Genomic DNA, 14,506 nt, shown 5'->3' on the forward strand with positions numbered 1-14,506 from the left:
AAGGTTAAATATATAAAATTATAAAAATATCCTTATAATCTACAATAATTTAGAAATAATTGTTCGTTAGGTATTTTATTTTATCTAATATCTTATAATTATTCGTTCAATGAGTTCGTCAATCGAATTATAAACTAAATATATAAAATTACAAAAATAACTTTATTTTTTTAAATAAATCTATATGTGAAAAAATATATATAGTTCATAAGATTAACAAAAATTAATATTTACAACTTAAATAAATAAAAATTTTAAAAAATAATAAGTAGATATATAAAAAATATACGAAATACACTTTGGTACGATAAAAGATAAATCAACATTTATATATATATTTTTATAAAAATTTACTGATATAAAAATTTGCGACGAAGGTCGACATCGAGGAGTGCGAGTGATGAGATCCTGTGACGACTGCGTTATGTGACGAGGAGCAACGGTGAAAAAATCTAATAGATAAGTTATTTTAATAATTAATATTTTAATTATAAGGGTAAAATTGGAATAAATATGTTTTAACATTTCCTTCCCCTTCCTTACATCCAAATCGGAGTGTAAGGAATTATGTCTATTTATGAGCATGCAAGGGTAAAGCTTACCCTTTCTTCCCCTTCTCTCCCCTTCCCTCACTTCTTTACAAACAAGGTTACAAATTCCCTTCCCCTTATTTACCCTTCTTTCCCCTTCCCTCACCTCCTCCCAAACAAAGCCATGGTTTACCCGTTATAGAGAATATAACGGCACGCACCTTGTCCGCGTCTCCGATTTGATAATCAAAAGCCTGAACAGGACTCAGAAACCCTAATTCCGTTCGTTTTCCTTGTACCCCGCGTCTGCTCGAGAAAACCCCGAAGCGAAATGCTGTCGAATCGCATCCTTATCAAACCCTACCGTCGCGGTTCCGATGTCCTTCCGCTCCAGAGGCTCCTCCTTTCCACTGGACACGCTGCGATCGAAGCAGATGGGGCAGCAGCGGCCAACGCCGACGACATCAATACCGTCTTCCACATCATCATCACCTCCTCCACCAGTGATTCGATGGAAGCGTCTCTTAAGCAGTCAAAAGTCTTCCTTTCCAATGATCTCATCGATGGCGTCCTCAAAAGATTTCGTTTCAGCCACGGGAACCCCTCCCGGGCTCTGGAGTTCTTCGAGCTTACCGGCAAACGCAAAGGGTTCTTTCACACCGGCTTCTCTTATGACACCATGCTCTATATCCTGGGTCGGAGCCGGAGATTTGAGGACGCATGGAACTTGCTCGTCGAGATGCGGGGGAAAGATCGGACCTTGATCACCACCCGCACCATTCAAATCGTCCTTGCGCGGATTGCCAAGGTTTGTTCCGTCAGGCAGACGGTTGAGAGCTTCCGCAAGTTTCGTAAACTCACCGTTGAGTTCGATACCAATTGTTTCAATGCTCTTTTGAGGACCCTGTGCCAGGAGAAGAGCATGGCCGATGCCCGAAATGTGTATCATAGCCTCAAACACGATTTTCGGCCTAACCTTCAGACGTTTAACATATTGTTATCAGGTTGGAAGTCAACTGAGGAGGCTGAAGGATTCTTTAGGGAGATGGCTGAGCTTGGGGTGAAGCCGGATTTGGTTTCATACAATTGCCTGGTAGATGTCTATTGTAAGAACCGTGAGGTGGAGAAAGCATATAAGATGATAGATAAGATGAGGGAAGAGGATATATGCCCTGATGTGATCACATATACTAGTTTAATTGGTGGATTAGGATTGACAGGCCAGCCTGATAAAGCTAAAGATGTTCTAGAGGAAATGAGAGAGTATGGATGTTACCCTGATGTTGCTGCATACAATGCAGCTATTCGAAACTTCTGCATTGCAAAAAGGCTTGGGAGTGCCTCTTCTTTGATGGATGAGATGACGAAGAAAGGTTTATCTCCAAATGCCACAAGCTATAATCTATTCTTCAGGTGCTTCTATTGGGCTAATGACCTAAGGGAGTCCTGGAGGCTTTACAAGAGGATGAAGATAAAGGGATGCTTGCCCAACACGCAGTCTTGCATGTTTCTCATAAGGTTATTCCGCCGGCAGGAGAATGTGGAAATGGCTCTTGAGCTTTGGAATGATATGGTGCATCACGGTTTCGGTTCATTCACGTTGGTCTCTGATGTATTGATTGATCTGCTATGCGACACAGGAAAATTAGATGAGGCTGAGCAGTGCTTCATTCAGATGGTTGAGAAAGGGCAGAAGCCAAGCATTTTGTCCTTTCGAAGGATTAAGGTTTTGATGGAACTGACAAACAGGAAAGATTCTATAAAGAATCTATCAAACAAGATGGCCATGTTCGAACATAAAATTCCACATGGATGTGAAAGAATTGATTTGCCCAACCCCTGTTAATTATGTGACTTAGGATCTGTCACTTTGCACTCCTGCTAAAAGTTATCAGTTACCTAGGATCAAGCGTTGGAGAAGTAACCACTCAATATTGAGTGGCAATCACAATTTGGAAGAAAAATTGCTTTTGATGCCTTAATTATTGATCAGTGAAATTCTTGAAAGCATGATACAGTTAGGTACAGGGCTATACTCAATCTGAGGCTCCAATGTCCTTGCAATCATTTGAATTCTTGTACTAGGACAATTTATGTCAATGTAAACATGTTCATGAAAGAAGATGCTTCAACTTCAAGCAAAAGGGGGGCATGAAGCCAAAAGGTTTTCTCCAGTTGGCATGGGTCTCTGGTGTTGAGTCTTTCTCCACTCTTTACCAGCCTACGGTTATTGTTTAATAAGAATTATGACACTTCAATATTCTAAAAGGTAGATGAATTTACTTTTTTGGTTAGATTTTACAGAATTTTGATCTGACATAGCTAAGTCGTTTAATAGAGATTATTTTTAACATATATAATTATGTATTGATATGTTTAGAAAAATTGTATAATCTAGATCAACTTGGCTTTCATTTATAGTGCACTCTTGTGGGCTAGAAACAAGTGTTATAACAGTGTTCTCTGTGGTGTACACCCTCCCAAGTATTCAATATTTGTTGAGGAAATGGAAGGCCAAAAGCCTAACTACCATCTGTATCATAAATAGGAAAATACATAGTTGTGAAAATAGAGCAAGGATAGTAATACATAAGGGAGGAAAATATCTTATTTTAGAGAATCCTGAATCTTTGGGTAGATTTGATGGAGTTAACTAACTCAGCTGTAGATCAGAACTGGAGCCCTAAAACAGTTGGGGTCGACAAACCTAGAAGAGCTACAAATATCCATAGCTGCAGATGGACAACATGAGGGCATCCTGGGACCCTAAACAATTACAGCAAAGGCCAATCACAGGGGCATAGTAAAAGATGACACAACAAGTTTACACAACATGACTCAACACAAACTTGCCAATTTGAGTTTAAATTAAACGGGTTGGGTCATAAACTGATTAATACATTTATAACCTGCATATAAATGAGCCCTTAAGTTGTTCTGTGTGACCCAATGATAGCATGTTTATCAATTGATATACTTAGTTAATAAGTCAAAACTCTAACCTCTTATCATTTTGGAAAACTAGATAGAGCTTTCTGTCACCTCTGGATTGATCTTCTCAGACTTATCTTTATTACATATAATTAAGCTAGATAGACTTATCTGTAATCATGAAAACAAGATTTGAACAGTTGTTACAAAAGGAAAGTGAGTGAGCCTAGTTCTTTTATTTTTATGACTTTGCATGCTAAGCTGCACCAAACCCCTCACCAATAATAAGTAGATAGAGCTAAATCTGCACTGTTACTGAAGCCATATCTATTGATATTGAGAAAATATAATCTTAATTGGCAATGATGGGGGGTCAGCATGTTGTTATGCAGATCATTGGTAAATTATAAGTTTGGACTCGTTTATTAAATTGGTCATGTTTGAAAGTTGAATCGAGCTGATCACAGGTCAATGAGACAATATGCCCACTTCGGCATCAAAGTATCTGTACCATGCAATCAATATAATGTTGGTACAATGTGTTCATTCTTTCACTGATGTTCTTTATCGTGAGTTCATACTATTTTTTTTTTTTTTGGGTAAAAAGGGATTTCTGATTGGTACTAAGCACTCCAACTTTTACCTATACTAGTCTGGGCTTTGTATCAAATCTGAATGCTGCTAACTGTTAATTTTTTATCTTGCAAATAGAGAGACATTTATGGATCATTTCAAAGTGAAGCTTCTGAATTGTAGCTCAACAGTTCAGTTATTTTTCCAGCATAAGAGCTTCTTAGAGTTTGAATCTCTAATGTTACATTATACTTCAGCACAGCAAGAACTTTCTTGTAAGAACTTCTCTAATTGAGTTCCATTTTGAGATGTCGCAACATTTACATGTTTTTTACCAATGCCTTTTGATCATCATTGGATCTGTAGATGATTCTTATATTCATCATTATTTTATAATATTTTCCTCTCTGCTTTTCTTGTTGAAGTACTGCAGATTTGAACTTGTGAAGTGCCATGAAAAATGCAAGATTGCAGACTGATCGATCTGCCTGAAACAATTAACTGGGTCGTTTAGAAATAGACCAGAAGAACAAGGGATTTTTATATAAAATAAGTTTTCTGTAATTCATTTTATTGCATTTTTTGGTGCAGAGTTTTCTATTTTCCTTGTAGAATTTTCTGAAGGCGTACCTTTTTTAGCAACTTCCAATTTGTAGATGAATTTTTTTTTATGTAAAAGAGTGGAATTCGTCATCCCAACGGTTTTACACGGTTGGTTTTATGACTATTTGTGATGAGGTAAATTGAAAAATTACAGTTGACCGCGACGGAAAAGGAAAAAATTATCTTTGATAAACTTTTTATAGTGATCGATTTCACCGTCAAAACGGCCTCATAGTCAAAAAAAGATTTTTAAAGGAGATTTACTACGGAAGGCACAGTACCACTATAGTGATAAGAATCAAAATAACATCGCAATCAATAAGTACATGTTATTAAAAAGACTTAAACTCGAAATCTCAAATAACATATTTTCGTATTTACCATTTAGGTTAAATCACTTCGACTGATAGATAAATTCTTGAATTGATATTAACATGCTTTATAATTTTTAATAAATTTATTATGTAATTTTAATAATGTATTTTTAAAATAATCAATGTATCAAGTACTATATAAAAATATAATAAATTAGCAGCAGTTAATAAATGTTTAATTTAGTTTTATTATATTATTAAATACTACATAATAGATTTATTATTTTTAAAAATATATGATAAATTTGTCCCTGAAGCTGTCGATGACTAGGTTTGCTGGGTCAGATGGTTCATTTGGTTCGAACCAGATTACGGTCGAGCTAAATTGATTTTTTCGAACCGGTACGATGCGTGTCACTTGGTGACACGTGGAATCACGGATCTGGTTGAGTTCCATGAAAAATCAAGATGCCCCCACCGTCGCCGCCGCCTGCAACCCGATTCCCAATCTCTTCCGCCTCCGCCTCTGCTTCTTCCGCTGCCGCTCGCTTCTTCTCCGCCTCCGCCACTCCCATGGAAGACGCGCCTCGCCGCTCCGCCCAATCTCCGTCGCCCTCTTCCTCCTCCTCTTCCCCTAAACACCTTCTCTCACCCGACCCATCCGCCGCCGCCTCCTCCGCCCTAACAACCACCATCCCTACCGTCATAGACTCCGCAATCTCCACCCGCCCCCGGAAGGCCCGAAGGGTTTCCTCCGACGACGCCTCCAGGAAAACACCCTCTTCCGCTCCCCGCCTCCCCGTCCGCGTCATCCCCCGCCCGCTCTCCGCCGACGGCGAAATCGACGTCGCCCTCCGCCACCTACGCGCATCTGACCCCCACCTCGCCCCCGTCATCGACTCGCATGAGCCTCCCTCCCTCCAGTGTCTCCACCCTCCGTTCCACGCCCTCGCACGCAGCATCCTCTACCAGCAGCTCGCCTTCAAGGCCGGATCGTCCGTGTATGCCCGCTTTCTATCCCTCTGTGGCGGTGAGGAAAGAGTTGTACCTGAGGCTGTCCTCGCCCTCACCCCGCATCAACTACGCCAGATCGGGGTCTCCGCCCGCAAGGCCTCCTACCTCCACGACCTCGCCCGAAAGTATCACAGCTGCATCCTTTCCGACGCTGCCATTGTATCCATGGATGACAAGTCCCTCTTCACCATGCTCACCATGGTCAAGGGCATTGGCGCCTGGTCCGTTCACATGTTCATGATCTTCTCACTCCACCGGCCGGATGTCCTTCCTGTCGGAGACCTTGGTGTTCGAAAGGGAGTGCAGATGCTTTATGGTCTCGAGGAGGTCCCACGGCCTTCGCAAATGGAGCAACTTTGTGAGCACTGGAGACCGTATCGTTCTGTTGGGTCTTGGTACATGTGGCGCCTTGTGGAGGCGAAGGGCACGCCCACTCTGGCTTCATCAAGTGCTGAAGGTGGAACACTTGATATGGCTGACATGGGAGGTGGAACGATGCAGCAACCACAGCTAATTGATCCAGTTCAGATGCTTCCTGGTCTTGGATGAAAACTGTACGCTGTCTTCTAATATTTTTGTTTTTTCCCCTGAATCTAGCTTATTCGAACAGTCATTTATCCTTTCTTATGTTCAGTAAGCTGAGCTGCTGTCTGTACTGAAATTCTCAACTTTCTTAGTGTGTAATTTACATTACGCCTATTTCTGTTTGCTCATTGACTCATCAATCTCCATCACCTTGGTGTTGGATTCCTTATACCCTTTCATCTTTATGTTACTATGTTTATGCTACTTTACATTTGTGCTTTATGTCAACACATGAATGTTGGCGAAATGGTGATAAAATAATATTGGTTAAATAAGAGGCAATTGCTTGTTATCATTCATTTTCATCTACCTTTCAATGATGTCGTGTTAATATGGTGCTAAATCAGAAATAAGCAATCAAGAAGTTTAAATTTCTTCAGCCTATACCACAGACAACTGAATCTCAGTGAAAATGAACTTATCAAGGTTTTGCATTGTTAGTTTTTGTAGATTTATGTTTCCTTAGGGCTTTTCAGTATATGTGCTACATGATTTGTATCAACAAGGTGATCTTGTGAAGATATCATTACTAGTATAAAGATAGAGCAGATAAATGGATATAAATTTCAGGAGTTTTTTGTACTTGCTATGTGGCCCTTGGTTGAGAGGTATAAAATAATATTTCATTTTATATACAAGTAGAGATTATAGCCTATGTATGTAACCTCTAGGCCTAAATAATCAATTGAAGATGTATCCAACCATTTCTAACAATACAACTATTAAACTACTTGAAAATATAGCCTAATTTTGACGATTCCTTTCAAGGTACAAAATATATATGATCTATCCAATGTTTTGTATATAATAAAAACATCACAAATAAAAATAAAGTGAAAATGCACTAAATTAAGATTCCAAATTTGAATCACTAGTGTATTTGTTGAGAAGTTTGATGACATATTGTTCTAAATTGATTAGAAGAGTTGACAAATAACTGAATTTGATGGTGATCATCAAAAGAATCTTTGTTGGGTTGATATGATATTCAAATCTTATATAAAGTTTCTTTATTATAATATTCTTAATATTTTCTCAAACGGAAGATGCCATAGTTTTTGAGGTCTATGAAAGTGGATTTATTAAAGGTTATTGAGGGAAAGAGGATTAAAGTTTTGATATTTACTCTTGGGACAGGGAATCAATACCAAAAGAAACTAAGTTAGTCTGATATTACTTCGAGAGACGAGGATAAATTATTAGAGAAGTGATAGGGTAAAGTTATGGCATCTATTCAAGATAAAGAGGATGCTATGGTTACAACATCTACTCTGAGATTATAATTGCAATATCTGCTTTGAGAGGGAAAAAATTTTGGATACAAAAATGAAAGACAAAAAATATGGCGGCACTTAAAATTTGATAGTACTTTGGACAAATAGAAGAGAGAAACAGATAGATACTTTGCTATGAGGGAGAGACTTTGCTGTGAAAAGTGGTAGTTCAAAGAGCCATGTTTGGGTTGGTTTAACAACTAAACCTTGGGTACTGGTGGTTGGATAGTAAATTGTTGGAGGATCAATGAAGGAATAGTAGGGAATGAGGTAGAAGATAAGAATGGCATAGAGGTGAGGAGCCTTGTTGAGATTGTTGTAGGTATTAGATTGATAGGAGTATTAATGTGTAGTGGGTTGAATCTTGTATTGGTATTTAAAGTTGAGATTTATCATGTCTATATATACCCATGAAATAATTATCTCACTAACGATAAGCAATACAATTTTTTGTTTTCCTTAAATTCTACATACATTAAATCTCCTATTCTAAAAGGTAATCCCCTTGGGTGAGGTTAACCCCACTCTTCAATCCTCTCTCTATCTCCTCTCCTCAACTCCTTCACCCCTCTCCACTTTGTTCTATTACTGGGCTTTCTTCCTTTTTTTCTTGCAAGTAGAGAGGTGAGAAAGGGGATTCATAGCAAACATGAATTATTGTACAATGTAACAGCTGAATTCCTCCACCCTCTATGAAGGCATTAGAACCACCTTTGGCTTCACTGAGTGAAGATCCTTAGTTTTTGCTTCAAGCCATGTTGGCTAAGCCTGTTCGCTGTTGTAGTTGATCCTGTTTGGTCTCTTTGGTGGCACTTGAATTAGCAATTGGATTTCACTGATTCAAGGGCTGGAGCAAATCTCCTGGACATATTTTTCTTAACGTTGGAGACCAAAATCAAGTAGCCTCTTCTCCTCTCTTCTTTTGTGGCTCGTCATTGAGCCACATGGCAACCCCTATAGTTCATAATGTCTATTTCGGGGATGATAACCCACTGGCTCCCTTTCCACATGTTGACATGGCAAACCACATAGGTGGTGCCTGGATCACTTTTTGAACAATTTTGGTCCTCTACTCTCTTAAGCATTATGGACCTTCTTTGTTGGCTCGAAAATGTAAGTTACTAAATCTACTCCAAATGCAGATGAGGACATCCTTGTGAACAATCTAAAAGTATGTTAACAAAGCAACATCGACCATGGTCTCATGATTTCTTCTAAGGAATAATATTAGATGGCATTGATATTAACGGTGATAGCAATCACTTCCCTAAATATCCCCCTCGTTTATAGGTTGTGCAAAAAAACATATATGCTTTGCTTATGATGGAGAGGAGCTTTTGTTAAGTCTTGTGATTGTTGTAGGCCATTTGCTAATTTTTTTTTATGACTGTGGTACAACTTCATGTTTTATGGATCATAGCATTAAACAACTTTGGGACATGTACAATAAGTGAATAGTTAATATAACAAAGATGAAATGCTAAGATATATATGAGACTAATAAAAAGTCAATTTAAAACAACCTACTACCCAAGAGCAATTAGGTGCAATACTAATAGATAATAAGAAAAGAGAGAGAAATGATTCCCTAGTTTGTCTTTTCTTTGGAGAAAAAAAGGTGAGTCTCCATTCTAAGCCTTTTTTTTTGTGAATGGCAATAGTGGAAAAATTAAATTTTTAAAAAATAATTGATTAAATACATAAATAAAAATATTTTCAGACCAAGTTAACAAAAAAATTGATTAAATTTGTTTTTTAAATTAGATTGGCAGGAGCCAATTGTGATATTGAGGGGGAACTATTTTCTACTGTGATTCCTTGCCTCCATCCATTTTCGCCATAGGAAATGGAGGGAAAGATCAATTCCTTCCCTCCATTTATTTTTGCTAAAGGAAATGAAAGATAAGGTTGCTAGGGAAACTTTTGCCCAAGTATATTTCAACCAGTGTTTCCTGCCCTTGTAGGAAAAATAATGTTAGAGATGAAGGTGTAACAAATAGAGGAAGACTAATAAATTACACTCTAGTTAATCTAATTAAAAGTGGTTTAAGTTATTTTAATATTGCTAGCGGTATGTTTCAATAGTTTGTGTGTGTCCAATGGTACATGTAAAATTTCCATTTCTCCCTCAACCAATATGCAAAACATGATGAAACATAAGATAATAGAGGTTGTCGGCTCACAAGGCTTCCTCGAGTAGCACTATGCTTTCAAGACTTCTACGAGCTAGGGTTACATTAGGGGAACCTGCGAGGCTTGTGCGAGCTGGAGGTTGTCTGTGAAACCTTCCGGGAGCTTGGGTTTCATTAGAGGCTTCCTCAAGGCTTCCACAAGCTGGATATCATTGTAAAGACCTTTTGTCAGGTCTTCCATGATGTCTTCCCTCATTTCTTCTTCATCTGTCCTTGATTCCTCCTACTGATCAGTGCTGGCCAACATCATCTTGGTGTGCTATCTGCACCAACAGCGCATCTTGTTTCAGTTGGAGACTGAAATATGAAATTTCAGACCTTGACTACATAAAGTTTAATACAAAATAAGATTCATATAGCAAACCCCAAATAGTCGAGACTAATGACAATGATGATATGTATCTAGTAGTAGATGAATGAATTAGTACATAGATTTGTGTGGTCAAAGCTCCATATCTATAACTTCCTGGGTCAATACACCTATCAAGCTAATGCATGGCAAATGGTGGTGGTTTATTTATCTGAATATGCGGGACAATAAGGCTATATCTACAAATGTTGATGTTTGACTAGACTTGCCAGGATTTGAATTCTTATTTCTTGGATCCAATTTGAGTTTTATTTGCATAGACAGCATTTATTTAGTTTGTTTTTTTCTAGAGCATTTTAGCCTATATAAATAACACTAGCTGACCTGAGGTTGATTATGTCATAGCAGCCACACCTTTTGACTGTGTTCAGCACAATCTTTCTCTTCTAGAGTTCTAATCAATTACTTGGTCATTTGTAGAGATTTTGTTGTAGTCATCAAATGGTTATTTACATTACCATGCAACATTTACCTAATCAACCCACTCCGCCATCACTCTTGAAACTAAGACACATAAATGGCGTAAAAGTGTCTGCTACCTAATGGACCAGGTTCTGCTGCATGTGCCTGCAGCAATACTCTGACTAGATTCCCTGTATTGGTTCGTGGATCCACTCCTACGCCAGTGACAGAGCTTCACTCTTCTACGTACCAATTATAGGTTGGTGACATTTCAAAGGTTGTCAAATTGCCACATTTTGAAGTAAGATTACAGGTAAGGAAACAATTTGAGCGATTGCAATATTGAAGTTGCAAAAACAAATCCTAGGATTCAGCCACGTTTTTTGAATTTAGCTTCTGCAGGACCATTCCAGATATCAGAAATTTATAGGTGTGGCACTTGGTTTTGGTTTTGGAGAAGAGGCAATGTATCAATTAATTGATTAAGTGGAAACAGTTAACTAAGTTGATCTGATTCACTGATGTTTTTGTTTGTTCTTCCATTGTCTTATTTCTTTCCAAAACGTGCTTAATTCATCCTCATGAAAAAATTTTTAGTGAGCATTATAAGCAAAATTACATGTTAAATATCATTATGTAGCTTGTTTGATCAGTTGCTAAAATACAAAGATGTTGTGGTATAAGTTCTGTTTTTCTGTTCATTCAACTATTAATTTTAGTTCTACTAGTTAGCTTTATGACCTTTGTTATCATTTTTGCTGAATATTTCTTAAAACTTTCTAATGAAATCCACAAGATGCGACTTGGACAACCATGTAGCTTTCTATCACATAACTTGCATTTAGTTGAGAGGTTTTGACATATTGACAGTAAGCAAAAAAATCCATCCAGGTAACATTTTTTCATTAAATTGATCTGATCCACAGTACTTGGATACATTTGTGTTCCAAGAGAATCACAAGAATCTTATTAGGTAACATTTTTGCACTAACTCGATCTGATCCATATTACTTGTTTGCATTCGTCTTCAAAGAGAAGAATCTCTTTCCTGGTGACTCTACTGAGCATCTCTACTATCTACATTAGACTGACTTGTTGGGGGCGTAAGAGAGACAACTGCTGTTTGCTGTTTGAGAATAAACTCATCTCGGCAATATGATGCTTGGAGTTGGCCACAGATATGGCACCATGATTGAGTTTAACCTCACTTGGAGTTGTGCATTAAGGCAGGATATCTGTAGATTTAGATGAGTACATTAATATTATTTCGAGGTTAATAAATTTGAATAATTCATAGTGTCCACTGGTTGAGTTTAGTGGTTGAGCTTGATAAGACAATGATTTGTAAGCGTTGCAAACCTGGTAAGATCTGTTTCAGAACTGGTAGGTTCCTAAAATTTGTGTCAGCGTTGAAGTGATGTTCGAGTGGAACTATCATGTTGCCTCTGGCACTGATGCTATGCATGTACTATGAAGATATCCAGGAGATGGTTTGGTTAGTTCTTTTAGATTATCATGTTTATTTGAAAACATGATATTCAATAGATAGTTGACGGTCCATATCAATGCTAAGTATGGCTACTTAACTATCCAAATGAATATTAGTAATCACCTGCAAGCAATTTGCTTTGCAAGGTAAACTGTGACTTTGACTTACGCAATTGAAAAACAAACATAGGTAAAGAATATTGATGCATTTTGACTTTTCAATTTCCTTTTTCACTCCCTTTTATCTCCTTTCTGCTATCAACAAAACAGAGTTGAAGGATGTTACTGGGAGAAAATCTTGTTTAAGTTGGTTCTGGATGTACTATTGAGATAAGCATTACCCAAATGCTACTACTGAAATTGTATATACTACTTCGGCTTTACTGATCAATACTGATTGAAACTTTGAAATCATGGTTTAAACTAATTGTGCATTTATCATGCGGCATCACTGTAACTAGTGCAGAATGAAGAAGCAGTATCACATAGTCGATAAGCCGGTCTTCCTGTGAATCGGACCTGGCTTGCCAAGAGAAAATTCATGTAGCTATTGTTACACTAAAGAGTATGACTCACTTTAGTGTACATGTAAAACAAATGAGCAAAGTTTCCAGCTGATCCTTGTCAATGACTGAAGAGACGGCGAGCGTGCATGATTAGGAGGATTGTAACCTTCCAGGTACTCTCTCTCATTCATCCTCGTGTTCTTTTTAGAATGCATTTATATATTCAAATTCAAAGTAACTAAATCAATGGTTCAGATTTTTTTTTCTTCTATTTCTTGCTTTTCATACCCTCAACATAAAGCTCTGTTAGAAATTGCACAAACAAACAAACAACAGGTGGATTTGCCTGTTACTAGAACAGTAGTTAACTTAACAAGGAGAATTGGCTGTACTGATTGATTTCCTGTACTAAATATCTTAATCAGCATTGGAGATTAAGCAAATCAATCAACATGGATGTTACCTGAAACTGAACAGGTCTAAGGCAACACTAACTCTGCTTCCAAAAAACCTGTGAAATGTTCAGGAAGAGAGATCCTTTGCCTAGCAGTGCAGATCATAAAGGCAATCAGTAATGGTACAAAAAGATGATCCTCACTCACAAAGAGAGTTCTTTGCTAACGTGTCAAACAAAATATGACAATCACCATGCACTCGAGCAACAGCATTTCGGTGCTAGTGCAGCTCTGAATTTGTATTCATCCAACAGCATGTTGCAGGGGTGAAATAAGTTCCAAGTTGATGCCAACAAAGTGAGGACTGTGTGTGTGGGGCAGGTGCAAAGAAATGAAAGTAAATGGGCAGTGATAAAATACTCAGAAGAAGAATAAGAGGATCATGAGATGAATTCTATTGTGTATAAATTATATTTCCTATTGACTCGATAGACAATAAGAAATAAAAAAGAAAATCGTCTATGTTCAGAATTAATTGGAAGTAGGAGAAGTGACTTTATTGGCCTGCCGTGACCCCCACTGTATAGCAGAAGGTAGGAATGAACTAGGAATAATACTTTGGGGAAATATGAGAAGGTGTGTCAATTTTTTTAAAACAAAAGTGAACAGTCTCATCAAATTCCAGTTTTATCGTATACAAATTTCACAAGTACAAATTATAGGATTGGTGAGCTTGTTAAAGGGGGAATGAATAATACTCTTATCCCTCATTCGTTCTATCAAAAATTCACATCGGATATTAGAATTATAAATATAGGAGACTTGCGAATTTATTTGATTTCTAAATCTTCAGGGTTAGTACATCCAAGATCTATGTATGAGAGGTGTCCGTCCACTAATGATTGTCTTTCCGAAACTTTTTTTGGAGGTGAAGAAATTCATCTTACAGTCCAAAATATATAAATGAAAGTACAAAAGTAAGATTAAAATGAAATAATTAAATGTTCATGTTAATCGATTCGGAAGTTCTGAGCGCAGTGCACTCTTCCTGAAGCTTCCTCGGTCGCATGATCTTGGCTTCGTTCGCGTTCAGCAATACCGCAGGATGAAGACATATGAGAGTATGAGTTGTGTCTTGGTGTTGATCGTACAAGCCATATAAAGACCTTTTCGGACGTTTATATCCCTTTCTGGGCGTCCCAAATCGATCTGATTCGATCTGATTTTGTCAATTTTTATCAAGGTCAATTCCACTTGATCCGGGTTCCTGAAACACATAGGGACACCTGGACTGTCCGGGCACCTAGATCATATCCAGGTGCTTGTATC

At 37.8% G+C, this 14,506-nt stretch overlaps 2 protein-coding genes across 2 annotated transcripts; both read left to right on the top strand.

Annotated features, from left to right (window-relative positions):
- Nucleotides 1–860: 860 nt before the first annotated feature.
- On the top strand, nucleotides 861–4,652 carry LOC141832334 (putative pentatricopeptide repeat-containing protein At1g02420). The gene is made up of 3 exons (XM_074719834.1): nucleotides 861–2,799; nucleotides 4,173–4,309; nucleotides 4,460–4,652. Exon 1 carries the CDS (start codon nucleotides 862–864, stop codon nucleotides 2,374–2,376), a length of 1,515 nt encoding a protein of 504 aa, XP_074575935.1. The 5' UTR covers nucleotide 861; the 3' UTR covers nucleotides 2,377–2,799; nucleotides 4,173–4,309; nucleotides 4,460–4,652.
- Nucleotides 4,653–5,419: 767 nt separating this feature from the next.
- LOC141832336 (alkylbase DNA glycosidase-like protein mag2) lies at nucleotides 5,420–6,676 on the top strand. The gene has a single exon (XM_074719835.1). It carries the CDS (start codon nucleotides 5,420–5,422, stop codon nucleotides 6,512–6,514), a length of 1,095 nt encoding a protein of 364 aa, XP_074575936.1. The 3' UTR covers nucleotides 6,515–6,676.
- Nucleotides 6,677–14,506: the final 7,830 nt, after the last annotated feature.

This window comes from Curcuma longa, chromosome 7, assembly GCF_044706935.1.
Source record: "Curcuma longa cultivar G26 ecotype Majalengka, Jawa Barat chromosome 7, ITB_CL_G26_1.1, whole genome shotgun sequence".
In the NCBI taxonomy this organism is placed as follows: domain Eukaryota; kingdom Viridiplantae; phylum Streptophyta; class Magnoliopsida; order Zingiberales; family Zingiberaceae; genus Curcuma; species Curcuma longa.